Below are 24120 nucleotides of genomic sequence, written 5' to 3'. Positions count from 1 at the left end.
TGGAAGTTGCCCCACAGAAATGGAAAATGTGTGAATTAAAAATACAATAGTTGACCACAAAAAGTTGTATTTTGTTCCATTCCTGGCTCAAGAGTCACCAATTTGTCTGGAGAATTTGAAGGGTCTTTCTGTGTTTATCAAACATTTCCATGATCACCAGAGATTAGAGTGGAAAGTGTGAACTAATTTTAATGATAACTCAATTTTCCACCGTCGCCGTCGGGAGTAGCTCGATAATGACCCACGTTACAACTCAGTCGAGCCCTGCTTGTGGCGCCATTGGTTACAAGCGCCGTCGATAGATAATCTCTGACCAATCGACGGCCGTACTGTACATCGCTACTGTCCAATCACAAGCCGCTGAGCGGCCACTTGAGCTCGCCCCAAATAGTCGTCAACTAGTGGTCTAGCCAAGTCAAGTCATTTAGTAGAATGGTCGAGATGGGTGGTACGCATCTTTTGTGGCCTCAACTCAGCTTTTAAATAAGTTATAAATTTCACTTTAAGCCACTTGTGTTATGATTAAGGTGCGAGTTCGCATTTGTACGTAACTTAAAGGTAAGTTTTACATCAACACACATCTTTTCATTACTGTTTTTCTTCGAGCGTAAGAGTCGAGTATGCACGTACGCGCGCACACACGCACGCACACAAAAAGAGGAAGCTAACGTGTTGTGCTAACTCTTCCTCCACTCCAACAGCTGCTGCTGGTGCCCTCACTTTTTCCTCTCCCTGTTTTCGCTATTTAAAGTCGGACTCTTTGGGGAAGGATGTCAGTCCCCGGCAACTCGCTCCAACAGCCCCGGGTGAGGCGCAGCAACGCGGGCTCCCCGGGCTCGTTCGGAAACGGCGGATGTCGCCTGCACCCGCTCCGCGCCACCGTGCCCTACCAGCTGCTGCGCGGCGGCCAGGGCAGCCCAACGCGGCCGCCGCCGAGCCTCCACGGCGGGGCCGCCGCGGGCAGCCGAGGCTCCAGCCCCCCCTCCAGCCCGACTCTCCTCCCCCCAGGAAGTAAGCAGGGACTGTCGTCCGAAAACAAGGACGGCTCCTGCCCCCCGGACTCGCCCGTTTCCAAAGGTAAACAACACACACGCTAAAAGTATGTCACGCCACGTTGTAACTCTTCATTTTTACACACACACAGTTTATACAGAAACAATGTGAAAACTCATAAGTCAACAGGTAATAATAATGAAATGGAAAACTTGGGAGTTCAAATCATCTACAGCAAACACAAAAGTTGAAAAATTTGGAGTTCAACCAGAATTCCTGTGGTCGCGTGCTTCAAAAGTCGGAGTCTAAACCATCATCACCAAAGACAAAAGTGTAATTATAACCCCAGCAACTCAAAAGACAAACAAGTTGAAATGCAACCAACATTTTTGGGCTAACTTGGAGTTGGAACTATCGACACAAAAGATAAAAGTGCGACTAATAATCACACGATCTCCAGAGTCGAATATAGTGCTCGCCATGTCCCCCCTTTGGCATCGCACTCAAGTCAAAATCACGCAACTAAAGTATGAATAGACTATTTACGCTAATCATGAGTCTGCTGAAAAGATAAAAGTATTCCTAAGACGATTGGTCAATGCAACTGCATGCACGACAAGAGAGTATTAGTTGACCACACTTTTGTATGAACATTGAATAAAGGTTAGTAATAATAATAATGATCAGCAATACTGCTTTGGTTTAGCATCTAATGCAAATAAGCATTTTGAATAAACTGGGGACCCTCGTGTTAAAAAAAAACAATTGTCAAGATTGACTGATATTAAATACTTGCGAAACATTTTTGAGCTATGTCACCCAGTGCTACAAAGCACATAATGCTTAAAAAGGCGTTTATTCAATCTTTATTTTGACCAGACCGTTGACTTCTTCGTAAAGATCAAGTATTATACTGTACATATTAAGGGCGACTGGTTAGCACGTCTGCCTCAGAGTACAAGGGTACATGGTTTGATTCCGGCTCCAGCCTTCGTGTGTGGACTCTGCATGTTCTCCCTGTGCTTGTGAGGGTTTTCTCCGGGTACTCCGGTTTCCTCTCACATTCCAAGAACATGCATGGCAGGTTAATGGAACATTCAAAATTTCCCAAGGTGTGGTTGTGAGCACGAATGGTTGTTCATCTATGTTTGCCCTGCGATTGGATGCAAACTAGTTTAGGGTGTACCCCATCTACTGCCCAACGACCGCGACCCTTGTAAGGATAAGATTAGAAAATGGATGGATGGATATTATATGTTCAACTAAAATCACCTAAACTGAACACTTTTTGTTTTTCTCTGGGTCATTTTTTTCAATAGTGGACAAAAAAGAAAGAGGGGGAAAAAAAATCTTTATTTCTCGACCAATATACTTTTAGACGCATACCAATATAACTCCTTGAATATAAATTTAAAAATGATTGAACAAACAATTATTTACTAGTTTCTGAGTTTAAAAAATGGTTAAGATTGCACGATTGTATGTGTCTCGTGTGTTGTTTTGTATTATTTTGTCTTTTTTTTTTTTTTACTTTCTTTTGATGGCGGCGCGGACACCTACAGCAGCTCCTCATGTTTTATGTTGTCTGGAAAGGGAAGAAATTTCATCTGTGCTGTACGTGCACATTTGACAATAAAGTTGTATTCAATCCACTCCAAAAAACCTTTGTATATGTAATCATGGAAAGGGAACTTACCTTAACATTTTTTGAATTTAGAGTCATAACGGCCCTCGAAGGGACATCATAACTCAATCCTGCCCAAGAACCTTTAAAGTCTGTAAAGATTGAAATTCAAACTTAATTTATTGAAGAAAAATGTGCCGGAAACAAAGGTGTGATAACTTGGAACCCCAAAATTGGAAGATTTGGGAGTTCAATCAACATTTTGGGGAACACTTGGAGTTCAAACCACCAAAATAATTAAAATGGATATGCAACGCTAATAATCATACCGTGACATTTTCTGACATGAAACAATGAATGAAGTTATCGCATTTTCATGACCGTACGGCTCACCGTATCAAGAGGCCCAGTGTCAGTTACTGGTTTTGTTTTTGGATTTAACACATACACAAGACATACTTCATTATTGGACGCAGGCATGAAAACGTACACCATCTTAAAAAAAAACAAACGGTAGCATGCGTACATGCTCGCATATGTTTTTATAAAAGCAGTGGGAGCAAAACTGAGTTTGGTTGTACTGCCTTTTTAAAAAACAGACTAGCGTGCATGCAATCCTACCGTATTTTATAAGCTAGTGTACGTTTTATCATGCCCGCATCCAATAATACAACACGTCTTGTGTATGCGTTGAATATCGAAATAGCACCCTTAACTATCGCGATGCCTTTTGATACGGTGCGCCGTATGGTCGTGAAAATGCTTTTTAAGGTTGATTTTGGTATTATGCACAGAATTCTACGGTATGTAGGGCTTTGAGCAGAGTACCGGTTCACATTGCTGACTCAGTCTCCTCCCAATGTCTGTTGTGGCTTGTTTTCACTGCAGGATTTGGAGGCGGAATACTGACATAAGCACAAAATGTTTTTACATGGCAATGAATGACTCCAGCTACTTCCTTATAAGGCTTTTGACAATGTAGTCGTCCACGTAGCCTCGAGTGGACCCGGTATTGGCTTGACCATTTATCACTCTGTTTGTAGGTGGAATAGTGATAGAAGTAGGAAACCGTTTTACATCTCGCCGAATGAATTTCTTAGACATTTGTGTTTGGTTGTTGGCAGGGTAGTGGTTCACATAATTGGGCTTACCGGTAATTCCCACTGGTTTGGCTTGTGTTTCTACCGCAGGATTTGTATGAGAAATAACCATAGCGTTGCAATATCTGAGCACCCGAGCAGGATTCGAAGGAGGAATACTGCTGGTGCAGTGCTTCACACAGCTGACTCAAGTCCGACTGGTTTGACTTTTTTTTTTTTCCTCCCCAAAACAGGATTTGTTGGTGAGATATCGATATCCGTGCATTCATCTGTTGGACACGTGTTATGGCTGTTGGCAGCATAGTGGTTCACATAGCTGACTTAAGTTAACACGGCTGCCTCACAGTCGGGAGTTCAAATCTCCTTTGGAGCGTCCTATATTCAGTCAGGCCTCTCAAAGCCGCTCATCAAAGAATATTAATGCATACCCCCTGCATTCCTGCGCCCGGGATGACCGCCTACCTTGATCAGTGTAGCGTGCGCAACAGGAAATGAGAAGCCGCACTTGTCTTCTTCTTCCACAACAGGGCATCCGTGTCCCGGCCTGTCCGCATGCCGAGCATACCTTGGTTTCAGAGAGCGGCGACCTCTCACCTCCCGGCCGGCGTGGCGTATCGGTGCCACCTTACTGTCAAAACACACCCCAGGGACTGATAATGTACTCCACATGCATGCTACCATTAGATTAGCTGGTTGCTGAGCCGCAGCCCTGGATCCTGCAGTCTCCATCTCCTAAAATGTGCATTTTTTTTTTCCAGTGGCCCATGCAACAAAAGCAGTACTGTTTGGAAGCAGAAAACCAGCACAACGTCAAACTTAGCAGATAGTGGGCATAAGTGTCATATTCCGCATGACATCACTTGCCCGATAAACCTTTTTTTTTCCCCCTGCAACAAAGAGTGTCAACAAAGTGGCAGCTGTGCTGAAAGGCTCCTGTTTCATTGTGGCCCGGGTCAAAACTGCAGAGTCGGACCGAATGTGAAAAGCGGCTCCCAAATGGTCGATCTGCTAAAACAGCTGCGACGTTATTTTATTTTTTGTAACGGCGTCGTTGGCACACCTTTGTTTTTGTCTTGCAGTGACTCGTCGGTGCCTGCTTGTTTTGTTAGAGTTGAACTTGTGCAGTGATGCTAACAAAGCTGGCAGGCTGTTTCCTGACCAACTGAGGGACACATGCTGAAGCCTTCTCTCATGCTCACAGCCAACATTAACACCAGACTCCGTCCTTGTGGGCAGTATTTATTTAGAAATTCTCAAAACTTTGTAGCAAGACACAGAGAATCTAAAAATATTAGAAAAAGGCAAATATTACAGCGGTACCTTGACGTAAATGTTGAATTTGTTCCGTGATCGCGCCAATAGGCCAAAATATTCGTCTCAAGTCCCCAATGAAATGAAATGCCATTAAGCCATACCAGACCCCCCCCCCCCACCCTCCACACATACACACAAAATGTTATGACATGGTTTTTTAATATGAGGGAGGGCACACTTGAATATTGTATTGTAAAAAATATGAGGCACCCAAGTAAGTGATTTTCACCATACAAGCTGCTGTTCTGATTTTTATTTTTATTTTTATTTTTTTACTTGCTCACAAAAAATTGCGATGCACGCACTGTACGGCCGCAATGAACTTCACCCAAAGCAGTAGTTTCTTGGTGTGTGTGTAAGTGTGTGTAATGTACTGCACACCAGAAGGAGCGGCACAATATCCATTTAATTCTTTCGTTTTTATCCAACTATGTCATTACTATGTTTTCAGAATGTGCAATAATTCTATTTTGTTATTAAAACACATTAAATCATAGTTTGCTTTGGGAAGCTTGAACGGATTAATGGCATTTTCTTCCATTTCAGTGGGGCGAGATGACTTGAGATGCAAGTGTTTTGAGTTACGAGTGTGGTCACGGAGCAAATTAGTCGTACCTCAGGACACCATTGGATGTATGTGCGTTTTCCCCTGAGTCTGCATGAACACCTCTCCGCCCGTGCTTTTACCGGGTGGCACCACATTTGTTTTCACCTTTTGCTCTCCCGTTCATAAAGCACTCGCTTCGCTCTGGAAATGCGGGCGCGATTCATTCCCCATGTCCACTAAAGGCAAAGTTTTTATTACAACTCCAGCCTGAAAATAATCACTCTTCATCCCCAAAAATCGGGATGCTTTGATCGTCTTGGCCAGGCTCACCGGGGGAGATTATTCTGGTCTGGCAAGTGCGGAGACGGTGGAAAATAACCACAATCCCCTGCTCCGAGAGGCCTGGCCGGCCCTGTATCAATATTGATGGAAATGTAGCCCGTCGTCTTTGTCCGTGGAATTGTACTGTAGCCCAGTGAGCTTACTTAGGCCATACCTTTGGCTGGACGGGCCTGTATGTTCTACCAACAATGGCTGCTTGTGTGTAGGGGACAGCGAGAGGGGCGCCTCGCGTTTGGAGTGCGTGTGTGTGTGTGTAGAGCAAGGACAGAATGTACAGCATCTTTAATGCTCATCATACGCAGCTCTTGAAAGGGCCTCGTACTGTACTGGAGTGCCAACTTGACAACCCTAATGCACTTCTTGTTGCTAACGTCTTAGCGTGCATGCAGTATTTATGCGCTTTGTGTTTGCGCACGATATGATGAGTGTTCTAGCGAAATATGCCAACGTGTTAGACGGCAAAGTGGGGGGAAAAAAACCTATAAAAACACACTACTACAAAAACATTACATTTAGTATGTACGTATCGTGTTGTGAATATAAAATATTTGACAAAACTACTGAAATATTTGATGAAAAGTTAGACTTGTTGCAACATACAAATCAAAGCAAGACTTTTGAGCTTTTTAAAACAAAAGAGCCCAGGCAGTAATGCGTAACTATCTTGACTGGGGGGGACTGTAAGAGTAAAACAAATATATATCACCCATAATACCCGAATATTAGAAATAAATACACAAGTATTATGACAAACTATTGGAAAATAGTTAAACAAAAGTCAACATCACATGAATGTTAGATGGGGGAAAAAAATGCAGAAATATAAGAAGATAAAAGTAGTGCAAACGTAGACAAATGTTAGATATTTAATCAAAAATACAAAATATCGGATGAATGCAAAAATATATGATGGAAAAAAATACTGGAGGAATATTTGAAGAATCCTGCCAAAATAGATCGGGGGGGGGGGCACATGCATGGCAGAGGAGAATTGAGAAACAAAAAAATATTACACAACACTTTAAAAAATATTTTAAAAAAATTATGAAGAAAAACATTTCTCATACCAAATTTAAAATACCAAAATATAAGACGATGCTATTGGCTGGGAGATTCTCAAAGTAACCCTGATCGTTCCAACCAGGCAAGCCTAATGCACTTTTGATTGTTGGGGCTTATGTCCGTGCGTGCATGCAGTATTAATGCACTTTGTGTTTATGAGCTCAGATGCGGCGGGCATGACATCGTGCAACCGAATGAGCTTGCTTGTTTTCTTTGTAGGAGCGTCATTGCACAACCGGGGCTTTCAGTCCACAGTGAACTTTGTCGTTTTGATGCAACGCCAAATTCAAAACGTTGCCCTCTGCAGCTTGTACGCTTGCGGATGTTCCTGCTGAAGATAGCCGTGGAAGTATGATTGAAAAACAGGTGTTCCATGAACAGTGTCCCGTCTTGACTTAAGAGCGGCGCGACCTTTGACTTTTTGAGGTCACGAGGCATTTTGCGAGCCAAATTTTGACTTGCAAGCTACTTCCGATGCGCCTTTTCTCAAGTGAAAAATGGAGCAATTCAGGTACTGTAATGCCCTGGTATGTGAGAACACTCATTAGGAGATGCTGCAGGCCACAACATGCATTAAATACATTTCATAAAAACATTTTGTTTCTTTGCGTTCTGTTATTATTATCCACTACAGCAGGGAAGCCCGTTACGTCGATCCTGATCTACTGGTAGATCTAAGACAGGTTCCTAGTAGATCCGAGGAGTGTCGAGGAGAAAAAAAACAACCATTTGTGTGTCTTTGTACTTGTTAGTAATATATTTTTGTGTTAATTTACGCTGCACCCTAATCATCCTATCAGTCTCATTTTCATAAAAAATAAAATAAAATAAAGCATTTAAATCTTGAATTTACGGTGGCGCGTGATTACGTCACCGGAAGTTGTTTGCGCTCAGCAGTCTGCAATTGCAGCTTGTGATCAGAGCTGTTGCGCTCTATCTTTTATCGTCATTATTCTCATTCAGAGTTTGCTTCGTGTACAATTCACTGAAGGCACGGGCAAAGAATGGGACTCTAGGAGGGCCCAGGGAAGTACTTTAAAAGGGTACGTGTGAGCTACGACAACAGGCTGCAAAAGTGCATTGCATGCCTCAGTTTCAGGCTGTTTGTCATCATGCCGCGTGTGTGTGTGCGCGCGCGTGCCGGTACGGGTAGATCCCGGTAGGTTAGTTGATCGAAAAGTAGATCTTCGGTCCAAAAAGTTTGGGCACCCCTGCACTACAGTGTAGATGAAGCCAAAAAAAAAAAGCTATCGGCATCCATCCATCCATTTTCCAATCCGCTTATCCTCAAAAGGGATGAGGCAGCCAGAGGGGTGCTGGAGCCTATCCCAGCCGTCTTCGGGCAGTAGGGGGGGGATACCTGGAATCGGTTGCCAGCCAATCGCAGGGCACACACACACGAGCAACCATTCGTGCTTACACTCACACTTAGGGACAATTTGGAGTGTTCAATCAGCCTGCCATGCATGGGAGGCCGGAGCTGGAATTGAACCCCGTACCTCTGCACTGTGAGGTCGACGCACTAACCACTGGACCACCGGGGCCGCCAGCGGCATAATAATTATTATAATTATTTCCAAAAACGATGAACGACGTACATTGTCTCCGTTTCTAGCAGAAAGGTCCAAGTTGCAGATGCGTAGCTCCAGCGCCATCCGACGGACATCTTCCCTGGACGCCATCACCGCCCCGTACCTCACCGGACAGTGGCCCCGAGATGTTCACGGGCCTTACCCCTACTGTATGAAAGACAAATCCACTCAGGTACACCGAACCAGTCAAAAAAAAGGAAGGTGGGATGTTTCGTGTCAGGTGTGAACGTGTCTATCTGGAGTGAATTTGTTATCTGTCAAGATACTTTATGGGGTACGAATGTAATTGTCTTTTATAGCTGGTGTGACTGTGGTTTATTTCTGGTGTGAACACATTTTATACCGAGTGGAAACAGACCCGCATGTGTTTTTATGTCAGGCGTGAACGTGTTTTAAATTAGGTCTGAACAGGTGTGAAACCTTTTGCTATGTCAGGTGGGACCGTGCTTCATTGCGTACAGTGGCAGGCCAAGGTGTTAAATGCCAAATATGTTTTCTGAGGTTTTAACATGTACAAAAAGCGCTACAAATATGATAAACGACTTTTTAAAAAAGTTTTATATTGTACGAATTGACATTGTATGGATGTATCTCATACCAGATCTGAAACGTGTCCAGAGTGAACTCACTCTATACTGTGTGAGTGTCTTTTTTTGGGGGGGGGGGGGGGGGGGGGGGGTGTAAACATGTTTTGCATTGTGTGAATGTCTCTTAACAGTGAGTGAGCAGGTTTTACGTCGTGCACGAGGTGTGGAGGTGGGATTTTGTTTTTGTTTTTTTGTAAGCCTGAACAGGATGTACATTGGCATTATCCAATGCTCGTGAAAAGTAGATTCTGATGCTTCAGTCATTGCGTTATATCAGCTGTCAACCTGTTAGAATGCATTGACTGAAGCAGCCTGACGAACTTCTGTTCTGGCCGTGACATCCTTGATCATGTGAACAACCAAAAAGTTTTTCCTGCCTTGTAAGCCTTCGTTATTTTAACTGAACTTGACGGCGATTATCCAAACAATGTCAGCGCGGAGTAAAGCTCCAGTCCACACATTTGCTGCTGAAATGTGAACTCTCAGCGAAGAGAACAGCGATCCCCTTCGACAATCCTTGAGCAAATACATTGACAAACTTCCCCTCAACAATCGGTCAAAGACTACTTCTTGCTAACCGTGCACAAAGGGACCTCGGCCATTTTTTTTCTCCCTCTTTCCGAACTATGCTGATGGTTTGCACCTGTCCCCCGGGGTGAGGACAAATCCCCCTGCTCACCACCTGGCCCTCGTGGCCCCCGTGGAACGCCTTCCCTTTGTGTGACAGAGGGCCCATAGACATGCTAATAGCCCAACACACAACGTCTTTATGAACATAAGGAACCGCCGAACAAAAGCCGACTCATCAAATAGCTTAGACAGCCCCCCCCCCCCATCCACCCCACTCCCCCAATTAAAACATTGCATTCGAGTACCCCTGCCACGATTGGGCATCTACTGGGCGCTCCACTACTAAGCCTTGTTGAGGAAATCTCAGGTTGAAGAGATACAAGTGGAATCGCAAAATAATCTCCCAGCACATTCCTCAAATATGAAGGCAACATCAGTCTCAAAGACACGTGGACTTTTCGTCAAGCCGTGTACTGGGGGGAACAAAAGTCTGTATCATAAATTTCGACCTATTACATAACAGCTGGTGTGAAACACAATCGCACATCCTATAAAGAATACTGCGACTACATTCATACCTAATAACGTGCTTGAGAGAAAAAGCTGTTAACACCCGGCGATGCGTAATGACACCCAATATAAAATATCTTGACACAATCCAAAACATTCTCACCTGCAATGAAAACAGTTCACACCTCATCATGTTCAATATGTTTGCGCCGCTTTATATGCATTTGCAGCTGCTGTTAAAAACACTTTCACGCCAGGTGTGAGACATGTTGACACCAGATTTAAAAAAAGAAGAAGAAAACCTTTATTCGTCTCACAATGGAGAAATTCCCAATTTACAGCAGCAAAGTAATGAAAAGTAGAATAACAAAAGTATAGGAGCTGCTGTAAAGGCAGCCACTCTCGCGGCGCCATCTTGAAGTCATAATAACATAATAACAAATAAATAAACATTCACTCCTTGTATAAATCACATTCGCATCTGGTACTAAACACACCTGCAATTAAACCTGTTTACATCTGGTAATAAAACATGTTTACATCCGGTTACATAAAATATGATTCGTCCTTGGTTATATACTGGAAAACAGGTCACACCTCATGATTATAATTTGTGCATTCACACCTGGTCCAAAACACATTCAAACAGGTTCACGCATATTCTCGCCAAATGTTAAAGGTTCTTCCAGAGTTCCGACTACAGAGTCGCACATGCAAAGCCAAAAGTTGGTGCTGGCCTCAGCACCTAATATGAAACACTTCTGGACCTCGTTCATACCGACGTTAAGGAAAAAAAAACCATTCACACCTGATTTAATTCGTGTTCACACGTGATATAAATCAAGATCAGTTCTAATGCAAAACACATTCACACCCGTTGTAAAACTGCAACCCCCCCCCCCCCCCCATTTAGACAAAAAAAAGTCATATGTATGCCAGACCAGAGGCGTACACCTCAAAACAATTCTGTTTTTATTGTTTACATTGAACGCGTACACTTATTCCGGATGTGGTTTGAAACGAGACCTCCCACACGCAAACCAAACGGACCTTGTTTTTTGACCCGTATTTTATGACGGCTGCGCTTGCTGATTTTCAGAAATGAGCAGCAAACAATTCGGCCTCTTCCTCCAACCATCCTTCGAGGCATGCGTGTCCTGGCGTGCAAGCCAAACAATCGGAATTCCATGGAAAGCGGCGGCGGTGCTGATTTCCTGCTTTGGATTCTTGAGGATGTGACCCGCTTGCCGCTCTGCGTGTGGGATCGGTCGCGGAAAGTTTCTATCTGCACGCCGACTCGCTATCTAGCTTCACGCTTGCTTCTGCGGGCCAAAGGGGCACACAACGGTGACGCCACACACGGCTGCCATTGCCATTAAGGATTTTTAGAAACAAAGAATTCAAATTTGGGAAAAATAGTAATCTGGTAGAAAACAAACCAAAAAATTTTGTTTAGTCGACAATAAAACGCAGTCTCATTGGGATGAAAAACTTGCCATGCGAAGGCTACCCTATGCCAAAATTTCCGTCCCAAAACCCGCACACAGGCTTAACGAGGAGGTTCATGGCCCCATCCGTTTAAGTTACAATACAACACAACACGTGTTGATACTGGCTGGGCCCCACATACTGAAATTATTATAATTCAATTATAAAATGAGTTTCTTCCCATAAACTTGAAATGTGCGTTAAATCGTGTGCGTTTCTTGATTAAAAACAAAATTGGTATTTCAATTTAGGTCAAGGACCGATGTTTAAGTCAGTTGAGGTGGTTCGTTTTGGCTTATGTCGCGCCGTTGTCGTCATCTTGTAATATCTTGGTACAAAGGAACTATGTTGAAATCAGTTGAGGAGCTTCATTGAGACAAAAGTAGTACTTTGCCAACATTTTGGGGCCGCTGAACGACGTTGAAGCGAGTTGAGGAGCTTCCTTTATACCAAAGTAATGAATTGCCATCATCTTGTGGCTTAGTCTTTCATTTAATTAGAAGGGAAAAATCAGACCCCCCCCCCCAAAAATTGGAGATGTTACTTTGGGCCACATCGCCCACCCATTGCGGTGCATTAAATTATTTTTTTCCCATGGTTTGCGAAGGAAAGTCAATCACTTCTCTAGCACCCGGACGTGTCATGGCACCCGTTGTTTACCAACATAATGAAATAGTCAAAGGGAGGGGTGGGGGGGGGTGGATTGACGGATGGCTCAAGAGAATGTACTTCTGCGCCTTTCAGACTCCAGGCATGTGGATGGACGACGGGGCGGACCAAGGAAGTCCTCACCAGAGGTCCGCCTCCTGGGGAAGCGCAGACCACCTCAAGGAGGTAGATGCTCGCACGCACGCACGCACTCGCTCCCTCAACCTCAACCTCACGCTCACTCTCCCACCACTTTCTCACACACACACACTGCAAACTCTTTCAACCTCGCTCATTCTGTCACACCTTCACTCCTTCACACTCACACATTCTCAGATTCAATATGGCGCTGCAAGAGTGGCTGCCTTTCCAGCAGCTCCTATATTTTGTTGTTCTACTTCTTCCTTTCATAACTTTGCTGCTGTGAATTGGGAATTTCTCCATTGCGAGACTAATAAAGGTTTTCTTATCTTATCTTATTATTCTCTCTCGCTCACTTGCACTCTTCCCTCCTCACTCTCGCATGCCAAATTTTCCACCATACTCTCACTCACTCATAGGTTTTCTCACAAGCGCGCACTTACAGTCCTTACTGACACTCTCTCACATTCTCTGAGCTCATTCTCTCAACCTCATTCGCGCTCTCATTTTTCTTTTCCTATGGCACACATTGTCACACACACACTCACCACCGTGCTCTCATTCACTCCCTCCGACACTCAAACTTGTGCTCGTTCCTTTCCTCTCTCACATGTTCTTAATTCATTGTCTCGCGCTCACTCTCCACTTAGTCTCTTGCGGTCAGTCTCTCCCTCACTCTTGCACACACTTTGACACAACTGTCACGCACCTCAAATACTCTCTCACTAACTTCCACACTCACCGGTAACACTCACTCACTCACACTGACACTCTCACACTTATTGACTCATCCACTCACTCGTCCTCTTTCAGAAACTCTCTCACGTTTTTACAGTCACTCACTTCTTCCCGCACCCTTTCTCAAACTCTCTCACGTATGCTTTTTCTTTCACTCTCTCTCTCCTCTCCTCTCTCTCGCATTTTCTCTCTCCTGGTCACTCCCACAATGAAACTGGCAGCTGCTGCGACACGTGTTTTTGTCATTTTCCCCGGGGGTTTAACTCCACATGTGTCTTTGCTTGCGCCGCGGTCAGCCTTTGCATAAGCTTTTCCGTCTCTAATCCGACCGCTCTTGCCTATTAGGCGTCCAACTCTAAATTTAAGGTCTTTCTCTCCCTGAAGCGCCACTGCACCGCCGCCTCCCATATTTGAACTGATCCCTTGAATGTGCGCCGCATTCAAAGCGCACCGCTGCATGTGTGGGAGCGTGCAAAGAGAGCCGTCTTTGTGGTGGCGAGCGGTGAAGACCGCACCTTTTGTCTGCATAGCACAAGTGCGTCTCTCAGGCCCATAAAGGGCATCCTGTTTTCGTCTGATACAGAAGACCCCCCCCCCCCCCCCCCCCACCACCACCACCACCACCACCATCGCGAGCCCTCCCTTTTCACTGAGCTCGGTTCATCATCGGACGTGAATGGCTGCATCACGCCCTGCGTTGTTATGAAGTCTTTAGGAGTTCAAACACTGTTCAAGCAATGTTGATTTGCTAAGAGGTGGCGTGCGATGAGGCTTTCAAGACCCCAAAAAAATATGACGGGATCATTGCGTGATCAGATAATGACATAATAGCAAGCAATATGGAAAGTGCATGTAATTGCCCTTAATTTGACGCATGTCTCGATGGAGGTTTGTCACAAATACATTTTTTTTTACATCGGTACCGGAGGGGAAATAGTCTGGTGACTATTTCCCCTCCGGTACCGATACTCTGTTTGACGTCGATTTAGACCTTCACGCTTTTATTTGTCAAACGTTATGATGATAAATAGCAACTAATAGGGAAATCAAGTGGTTTCATACGGATTTGTGAGTTTACCAAGTGCCACAGAGGGAATAAAAGTGTGTGTGGGGGGGGCTTTATGTCATCATATTAGGTCATTATTGATAACATAGCAACAGATCAGGAAAACCGACCTCATTTTTGACATCATCATCGACGTGATTTTTCCCAACTCTTTTTTTTTTTCCTTCCTTTCGTTAAAACTTTTTTTTTTTTACACTTTCCGCAATTGTGCATGCCGTGTCATTGAATCTGTTCCATTTTGTCCCTTTTCCAGCAGATTGCCAAGCTGAGGCTGCAGCTTCAGCGCGGCAAACAAGGGAGTCGGCAGAGCAAAGAGCGAGACGCCACGTCCGGGACGCCACACACCCAACAAGCCGCCGCTGCTGCCGCTGGTGCCTGTGCCTCACAGGTTAGGCCCAGTCCCTGAACACTAAAAAAGCCCCCCCAAACATTCCTTTGGCATCTTCGTGCCAAGGAACAAATGTTTAGTCAAGCCATCGTTTGGTTTAATCGGCAAATAGAGCTTTGGTGTCACCTTGTGGCATCCGCAGAGGATTCGAAACCGTTTTTGGTGGGGCTGTCAATTCATGAATTTTCAGAAGTATTCAACACCGACACGTCCAACCAATCAATGCGTCGTCTCACAAACGTCTGCCAGCTTATATAACGCATCACGCAGAACGCCGTGTACTGCTTGATGGAAACTAGCATAGTTGTGACGGTTATTCGAAACTTTCAAATAACGGCAACTTTGACACACGTGGAGGAGCGATACATACAAAAGGGGATTCAACATTATTTCAACACCAAAATGGTTCACAATGACACCATGACGTTTTGTGTAGCGCGAGGCTGCTAGCTTGCCGCTAACGCACAATGCGAAATATCATAGATGTAACTGCAATGTTTCCACAAACTACAGCTACTTTAACACACACAGGGGGAGTAACACTTCCAAAAACAGCACACAACAATACTTCAACGTATTTCTCTCTGTTATGTGGGGACGACAACTAGCGCTTTACTGGCGCTTATGTTTACAATACAGTTGCTGTCTTATTCTTTCGCTTGTACTTCATTTTCATATATACTGCATTTGTTTCTATTGTTTTTTTTTCTTCTTCTTTCTTCCTCTTCAGCATAAGGGATCTTCTTGTTCTTTGTCCGCCAAGTCTCTGATCTGCAGAGTGCCGAGCAGCGTGGAGGCGATCAACCACGAGCTGGAAAACGTCTTCATCAGACATGATTGGGAGCACGGCTTACAGGTAAACGCCCATTGGGAGCGGTAGGACTGTTATTATCACGCCCACACCTTTTGGATACACATTAATTACCATTTACTGTAGTCACGTGGTCGTCACAGTTTGACTTTCAATTGACTTTTTGTGAATGGCTTTTAGTTGAAGATGAACCAAGAATCTGTTCAGTGATAGTCATTTTAAAACAAACAACATCTCCAATGTACCTTTGAGTAGTACATCAAACAAGTAAGCTACAAAAGTGTCCTCTGGGAAAAAAAAAATAGGGATTGATTACTTTATTGTGAATGATCTGACTTTCACCCAAAAAGTGATTGTAAAATAGACATACATAACTGTTACTCAAAAATATGACTTTAGTCTTGTAAGATTATATTTCCTTCTTGAAAAAAAAAGACTTTATTGTAGGATTTAGCTTTATTCTCCTTAGATTGCAACCTTTTTCTTGGCAAACGTGACTTTATCTTAAAAAATTATTATTATTTTTTTTTTTTGGAAAATGAATTTCTGGAAAAATACTGCTTTTATTCTGGGGTTTCCCTGAAAAAAAAGTACTTGTAATTTGCCAATGATTTATATAGAGATTTTATGATTAAAAAAAAACACCTTTCATCTGATAATTTTTGATGTCTTAAGTTAAATTCTTTGTTTTTTTTGAAAATCATTTTTTAAAAATCTATACTATTTATTTGTATTTTTCTTCATTCTTGTAAGATTATGACCTTTTTTTTAATCTGGGAAAAGTCTGACTTAATTCTGGTAAAATAAATAGATTTGTGAAATGAAATATTTTTATAAAATTCCGTAATTGCTTTTAAAATAAAAGCAATTACGGATTAAAATGTTTTTTTTTTAAATTTTATTTTTATGAACATTTCAAGCAAGCAAACTGGCAAAGTGTAACCCCCCCCCCCCCCCCCCCCCCCATTTTACCCAAGTGCTGTCTCTCGCTTGTACAACAGGCCACGGACGCAGCGGACGGCCGTCGGGCTCCTTTCCCGCTGCACCGCTACAGCAACATGGGCGAAACACGGGACACGGACACCCAGGCCCCCTCCAGCGGAGAGTTCAGTCCGTCCCCCCGACTCCGCAGCCCCCTCAGTCCCCAACACCTGCACTCCCCGGACGGAAGCCCCTCGTCCTCAGCGGATGACGTGGACAAAGGTTTAACTCCTCTGCCTTACACTAGTGAAGACTTATTGTACAATGGGGAGGACCCCTGCCCCCGAAAAAACATAAAAATCCATATCATATTGTATTGTGTTTTGTAGTTTTAATCGTATTAATTTTTTTATAGAAGGCGCGTGCGGCTCGCCGCTTCCCAAGTTTGCCACGTCTCCCAAACCCAACAACAGCTACATGTTCAAACGAGAGCCACCGGAAGGCTGCGAGAGGGTCAAAGTCTTTGAGGAGATGCTGTAAGTTGACATTAATTAGCTTGTATCAGAGTACACCTCCGTGCTCTCTGTCTTGATTTCACTTGAATGCATCGCGAGGTAGCAGGAGCAAAAGAAATTCTGCCCCATTTGTTTGACATTGTCCTAGAGAAATTCATCTTAATCATGTTCATAATAATAAATCCAATGTATTCATTGCTTTTCTCTACATAGACTGGAACATATCTCTTCTTCATTAAAAACATGTTCATTTGATTATTGTTTACAACTAAAAAAAAATCGAAAGATTTGCTTATGTGCTACAATTTCCAGTGTAAATTCTTTTTCATGTAATGTGTTAACAACCAGAAAAAGAAACAAAAACCGCCGGATGGATTTGAATCAACGCTTTTTGTTTTTCCAAGGTGTGGCCAATCAAAAGGCTTCCCGCTCTTCTCGTGTCCCGACAAAAACAAGGTGAACTTCATTCCTCGAGGTTCAGCTTTCTGCCCGGTCAAGCTGCTTTGCTCATCCCTCTTCTCGCCCTTGTCCTGCTCCGACGCCGATGCCGACGCCGGCGCCGGCGCCGGTGCCGGTGCCGCCAGTCTCCACAGCAATGACGCCCAGTCTCAGGACACGCCCAACTCGCCCGATAGGCAGGAAGCTGAGGCGGCCGTCGGCGGTTTGTCGTCAGGAATATAAAAGACGCTGCCACATTATGAACGCAACAACAAAAAAAGCTTTGCACTCCATTAATTCCAAATCAAGCTCATGTCCACACAATCAAGAATAGATTTTTTAACACCTCCTCCCCACCCGCGCCAATAAAGCTAGTGCGAACTAGAAGCTTAACTGTGCGGCTATAGTAAAGTAATTATTAGCTTATTTAATTTAGGCTAACATCGATGCACTTTCAATCACGTTATTGAACAAACGGCAAGTAAACACAAGCAATTGTTATTGTTCATCAATGACGCTGTTACTCGACAAGCAGAGAGGCTAGTGGTTAGCCAGTTAGCTGCTAGCCAACTCGATGCTCCCAATTTGTTCAGGCTCATGTCACAGGCCCAGGCCAAGTCCAGCTATGCAGTCAGTCACAAATACGGCGCTGTACAACATGAGGATGGCGACCCCAAGTGGACAAAAATATCTGCACCTCACGTATTACATTGGCATTAAGTGTGAAGGTTTAAAATAATAATTTTTAAAAAATCACTACTTCCATCTCTCTGTAGCCTAACCCCCACAATAAACAAGAGTTTATTGTATTTTTTTATTTAAATGTGACTATCCATGTACAATTGCATGTTTCCGTACACAATTCTAATTTCCAAAATTTATGAATGTATTTCTCCCGGAAAACAATCTCTTTAGACTGTTTTTCTTGAAAAAAAAAAAGAAGACTTTTTGACTTATTCTTCAGTGGTCGGGAATGTTGAATAAAAATTCAAGTGTTTCCCTACCGGTATTATAATTTCAATATTTTTGGGGGGGGGGGGGGGGGAAAGATAAGAAATTTCTGGAAAGATTACAGTTATTCTGTAAAGGAGCACCTGAGCCAATCAAGACAAAAGGTGTAAAAAATGTATGAAACTGTTTGTGTGGACATGTCCCTTGTGAGGCTTCTTCTACTTGCTGTTTTTTTTTTTTTTTTGTTTTTTTTGCTGCTCATGGAACTTGAGTTTGGACTGTTGGTTTCCATGGCAACAAACATTTCAGACAGCTTTGTGATGGCCAATCAGCTTCTTTGTAGACAACAACACTGCTGCTCTTGTAGTTCTACATGATGAGACATGAGTAATCTCGCTTGTAGTCTTTTTAGGACATGGTTACATTTTTTTCAATGCGAGAGACCAAAAAGTTTTTGCCTCCTTGCCGGGATTTTTTTTTTTTTTTTTTTTTTTGTGACTCTGAATCTTCTCCTTTGGCCAATTGGCACATGTTAAACCTGTTGACGCATTCCACAGGGATCGTGCTACATCATGGGTACCAACTGATGCCAGCTCTGACCCCTTAAAATGATGGACCAAAGCAAAGTACGACAAAATCGGATGAGGACTGATGGTACCTGTGTATGTTTGTGTGTGCGCGTGCACACCTGTGATGATTTTTGTTTTTTCAGATTACAAAATAAAAAATTCCAGCAACACTTCAAAGGCGTAAATGGGAAAAGTTACATTTGTCAAACACATGTATACACTTTTTTTAAACGAATTTATCTTAGAATATAATTGTATTTTAGAAAGTTGTTTTTCGAAGTCGTCACTGATGGCGTAGTGGTACACACACCCGACTTGTGTGCGGGCAGCATGTGATTGACGGCGGAAATGTGCATGGTCATTTGTCACGATATGTATAAAAAGGCGTTTTTAGACGAAAAAAACCCGACAATGTATAGAAAGGTGTTTTTAGACGAAAAAAACGACCATGTATAAAAAGGCGTTTTTAGACGAAAAAAACCCAACAATGTATAGGAAGGCGTTTTCAGACGAAAAAAAACGACCATGTATAGTAAGGCGTTTTCAGCGCAAAAAACGACCACGTATAGTAAGGCGTTTTTAGACGAAAAAAACGACCATGTGTAGTAAGGCATTTTTGGACGAAATTTTTAGCCAAAAAAAACGACCATGTATAGTAAGGCGTTTTTAGCGAAAAAAACCCGACAATGTATAGAAAGGTGTTTTTAGCCCAAAAAAAAAAACGACCATGTATAGTATGGCGTTTTTAGCCGAAAAAAACGACCATGTTTAGAAAGGCGTTTTTAGCCGAAAAAAACGACCATGTATAGTAAGGCGTTTTTAGCCGAAAAAAACGACCATGTATAGTAAGGCGTTTTTAGCCGAAAAAAACGACCATGTATAGTAAGGCGTTTTTGGACGAAATTTATAGCCGAAAAAAAACGACCATTTAGCCGAAAAAAACGATCATGTATAGTAAGGGGTTTTTGGACAAAAAAAACGACCATGTATAGTAAGGCGTTTTTAGCTGAAAAAAACGACCATGTATAGTAAGGCGTTTTTGGACGAAATTTTTAGTCGAAAAAAAACAACCATGTATAGTAAGGCGTTTTTAGCCGAAAAAAACGACCATGCCTTACTATACATGGTCGTTTTTTTCCGTCAAAAATGCCTTACTATACATGGTCATTTTTTTCGGCTAAAAACGCCTTACTATACATGGTCGTTTTTTTCGACTAAAAATGCCTGACTATACATGGTCGTTTTTTTCGGTCAAAAACGCCTTACTATACATGGTCGTTTTTTTCGGCTAAAAACGCCTTACTATACATGGTCGTTTTTTTCGGTCAAAAACGCCTTACTATACATGGTCGTTTTTTTCGGCTAAAAATTTCGTCCAAAAACGCCTTACTATACATGGTCATTTTTTTCGGCTAAACATTTCATCCAAAAACGCCTTTCTATACATGGTCGTTTGTTTCGGCTAAAAACGCCTTACTATACATGGTGGTTTTTTTCGGCTAAAAATTTCGTCCAAAAACGCGTTACTATACATGGTCGTTTTTTTAAGCTAAAAAAGTATACATGGTCGTTTTTTTCAGCTAAAAATGTCGTCCAAAAATGCCTTACTATACATGGTCGTTTTTTTTTTCGGTCAAAAACGCCTTACTATACATGGTCGTTTTTTTCAGCTAAAAACGCCTTACTATACATGGTCGTTTTTTTCGGCTATAAACGCCTTACTATACTATGTCGTTTTTTCGGGCTAAAAATGCCTTAGTATACTATGTCGTTTTTTCGGGCTAAAAAACGCCTTACTATACTATGTCGTTTTTTCGGGCTAAAAATGCCTTACTATACTATGTCGTTTTTTTCGGGCGAAAAACGCCTTACTATACATGGTCGTTTTTTTGGGCTAAAAACGCCTTACTATATGTCGTTTTTTCGGGCTTAAAACGCCTTACTATACATGGTCGTTTTTTTTCGGGCTTAAAATGCCTGACTATACATGGTCGTTTTTTTTCGGCTAAAAACGCCTTTCTATACATGGTCGTTTGTTTCGGCTAAAAATGTTGTCCAAAGATGCCTTACTATACATGGTCGTTTTTTTTCGGTCAAAAACGCCTTACTATATATACATGGTCGTTTTTTTTGGGCTAAAAACGTCTTACTATACTATGTCGTTTTTTTCGGGCGAAAAACGCCTTACTATACTATGTCGTTTTTTCGGGCTAAAAACGCCTTACTATACTATGTCGTTTTTTCGGGCTAAAAACGTCTTACAATACTATGTCGTTTTTTCGGGCTAAAAAACGCCTTACTATACTATGTCGTTTTTTCGGGCTAAAAAATGCCTTACTATGTCTTTTTTTCGGGCAAAAAACGCCTTACTATACATGGTCGTTTTTTTGGCGAAAAACGCCTTACTATGTTGTTTTTTTGGGCGAAAAACGCCTTACTATATATACTGTCGTTTTTTTCGGGTTAAAAAACGCCTTACTATACTATGTCGTTTTTTTCGGCTAAAAAAGCCTTACTATACTGTCGTTTTTTCGGGCTAAAAATGCCTTACTATACTATGTCGTTTTTTCGGGCTAAAAACGCCTTACTATACAATGGCGTTTTTTCGGGCTAAAAACGTCTTACTATACTATGTCGTATTTTTTCGGTCGAAAAACGCCTTCTATACTATGTCGTTTTTTTGGCGAAAAACGCCTTAATATACTATGTCGTTTTTTTCAGGCTAAAAACGCCTTACTATACTATGTCGTTTTTTCGGGCTTAAAACTCCTTACTATACATGGTCTTTTTTTTCGGACTAAAAAACTATTTCATTTTGTCGGGCTAAAAACATCTTAATATACTATGTCGTTCTTTCGCGCTAAAAACATCTTAATATACCATGTCGTTTTTTCGGGCTTAAAACGCCTTAATATACTATGTCGTTTTTTTGGCGAAAAACGCTTTAATATACTATGTCGTTTTTTTGGGCGAAAAACGCCTTACTATACATGGTCGTTTCTTCGGGCTAAAAACGCCTTACTATACATGGTCGTTTTTTTCGACTAAAAACACCTGACTATACATGGTCGGGGTTTGAACCCGCGCTGCCTGGACAGAAAGCCAGCGTGTATACCTCTACACCAGCAGTGACTGTGAGTTGCTTTGCACGATAGGCATATTTGACATGCATTTTGGCGGGTTTGCAGGAAAAAGTAACTGTTTGGTGGTTTTTTTTTCACGTCACTGAGCTGGGTTTGAACAGGAGTTGCCTGGACGGAATGCCGGCGTGTTTTCCACTACACCACCAGTGACTGTCATTTTCTCTGCACGATAGGCATATTTGACATGCACTTTGGAGGGTTTGCAGGAAAATGGTTTTTCGGCTAAAAACGCCTTACTATACATGGTCGTTTTTTTCGGCTAAAAACGCCTTACTGTACATGGTCGGGGTTTGAACCCAAGCTGCCTGCACGGAAAGCCAGCGTGTATACCTCTACACCACCAGTGACTGTGAGTTGCTTTGCACGATAGTCATATTTGACATGCACTTTGGAGGGTTTGCAGGAAAAAGTAACTGTTTGGTGTTGTTTTTCTCACGTCACTGAGCTGGGTTTGAACTGGAGTTGCCTGGACAGAACACCAGCGTGTATTCCACTACACCACCAGTGACTGTGACTTACTCTGCACAATAGGCATATTTGAAATTCACTTTGGAGGGTTTGCAGGAAAAAGGGTTTTCGGCTAAAAACACCTGACAATACATGGTCGTTTTTTTCGGGTAAAAACGCTTTACTATACATGGTCTTTTTTTTCGGCTAAAAATGCCTTACTATACATGGTCGGGGGTTTGAACCCAAGCTGCCTGCACGGAAAGCCAGCGTGTATACCTCTACACCACCAGTGACTGTGAGTTGCTTTGCACGATAGGCATATTTGACATGCACTTTGGCGGGTTTGCAGGAAAAAGTAACGGTTTGGTGTTGTTTTTCTCACGTCACTGAGCTGGGTTTGAACTGGAGTTGCCTGGACAGAACACCAGCGTGTATTCCACTACACCACTCGTGACTGATTTGCTCTGCACGATAGGCATATTTGACATGCACTTTGGAGGGTTTGCAGGAAAATTGTTTTTCGGCTAAAAACACCTTACCATACATACATAGTCGATTTTTTGGGCTAAAAACGCCTTACTATACATGGTCGTTTTTTCGACAAAAAACGCCTTACTATACATGGTCGTTTTTTTAGACAAAAAACGCCTTACTATACATGGTCGTTTTTTTTCCGGCTAAAAACGCCTTCCTATACATGGTTGTTTTTTTCTGCAAATAAACGCCTTACTATACATGGTCGTTTTTTTCGGCTAAAAATTTCGTCCAAAAAGGCCTTACTATACATGGTCGTTTTTTTTCGTCTGAAAACGCCTTACTATACATGGTCGTTTTTTTTCGGCTAAAAACGCCTTACTAAACATGGTCGTTTTTTTCCCCGCTAAAAACGACTTACTATACATGGTCTTTTTTTTATATTTTTTTTACTAAAAACGGCTTACTATACATGGTCGTTTTTTTTCGGCTAAAAATACCTTACTATACATGGTCGTTTTTTTGGGGCTAAAAACGCCTTTCTATACATTGTCGTTTTTTTTCGGCTAAAAATGCCTTACTATATGCATGGTCGTTTTTTTCATCTAAAAACGGCTTACTATACATGGTCATTTTTTTCGGCTAAAAATGCCTTACTACACATGGACGGTTTTTTTCGGCTAAAAACGCCTTACTATACTGTACATGGTCGTTTTTTTTTGGGCTAAAAACACCTTACTATACATGGTCGTGTTTTTTTTGGGCTAAAAACGCCTTTCTATACATTGGCGTTTTTTTTTCGGCTAAAAACGACTTACGATACATGGTCGGTTTTTTTCGGCTAAAAATACCTTTCTATACATTGTCATTTTTTTTCCGGCTAAAAACGGCTGACTAAACACGGTCGTTTTTTTCGGCTAAAAACGCCTTACTATACATGGTCGTTGTTTTCGGCTAAAAACACCTTACTATACATGGTCGTTTTTTTTCCGGCTAAAAACGCCTTACTATACATGGTCGTTTTTTTCCGGCTAAAAACACCTTACTATACATGGTCGTTTTTTTTGGGCTAAAAACGCCTTACTAAACATGGTCGTTTTTTTTCCCCGCTAAAAACGATTTACTATACATGGTCTTT

General features: G+C 42.4%; 1 protein-coding gene across 7 annotated transcripts; it reads left to right on the top strand.

The window, feature by feature from the left end:
* The first annotated feature begins 176 nt into the window (after positions 1 to 176).
* glcci1b (glucocorticoid induced 1b) lies at positions 177 to 19085 on the top strand. 7 transcript variants are annotated; one of them, XM_086112917.1, is made up of 10 exons: positions 177 to 558; positions 702 to 1077; positions 8598 to 8746; positions 12474 to 12563; positions 14576 to 14710; positions 15441 to 15566; positions 16523 to 16724; positions 16858 to 16978; positions 17362 to 17413; positions 18904 to 19085. In XM_086112917.1, the coding sequence occupies exons 2-10, from the start codon at positions 771 to 773 to the stop codon at positions 18931 to 18933; spliced, it is 1212 nt and encodes a 403-aa protein (XP_085969043.1). In that variant the 5' UTR covers positions 177 to 558; positions 702 to 770; the 3' UTR covers positions 18934 to 19085. The 7 variants fall into 7 exon arrangements, with proteins under 7 accessions (XP_085969043.1, XP_085969039.1, XP_085969040.1 ...); XM_086112913.1 differs by having other exon boundaries at positions 752 to 1077; positions 17362 to 19085; XM_086112914.1 differs by having other exon boundaries at positions 8601 to 8746; positions 17362 to 19085.
* Positions 19086 to 24120: the final 5035 nt, after the last annotated feature.

The sequence above is a fragment of the Hippocampus guttulatus genome, chromosome 6 (genome assembly GCF_054856545.1).
Source record: "Hippocampus guttulatus isolate MCC_2025c chromosome 6, RoL_Hgut_1.0, whole genome shotgun sequence".
NCBI lineage: Eukaryota > Metazoa > Chordata > Actinopteri > Syngnathiformes > Syngnathidae > Hippocampus > Hippocampus guttulatus.
The sequence above is the reverse complement of the archived record's forward strand: the minus strand, read 5'-3'. Positions and strand labels throughout refer to the sequence as shown.

Excerpts from the sequence above, each read along its gene's own strand:
- glcci1b (XM_086112913.1), top strand. The coding sequence starts at position 771 with ATGTCAGTCCCCGGCAACTCGCTCCAACAGCCCCGGGTGAGGCGCAGC. Across the intron at positions 1,078-8,597 it reads GGACTCGCCCGTTTCCAAAG|CAGAAAGGTCCAAGTTGCAG; the intron begins GTAAACAACACA and ends CTCCGTTTCTAG. Across the intron at positions 15,567-16,522 it reads ATTGGGAGCACGGCTTACAG|GCCACGGACGCAGCGGACGG; the intron begins GTAAACGCCCAT and ends CTTGTACAACAG.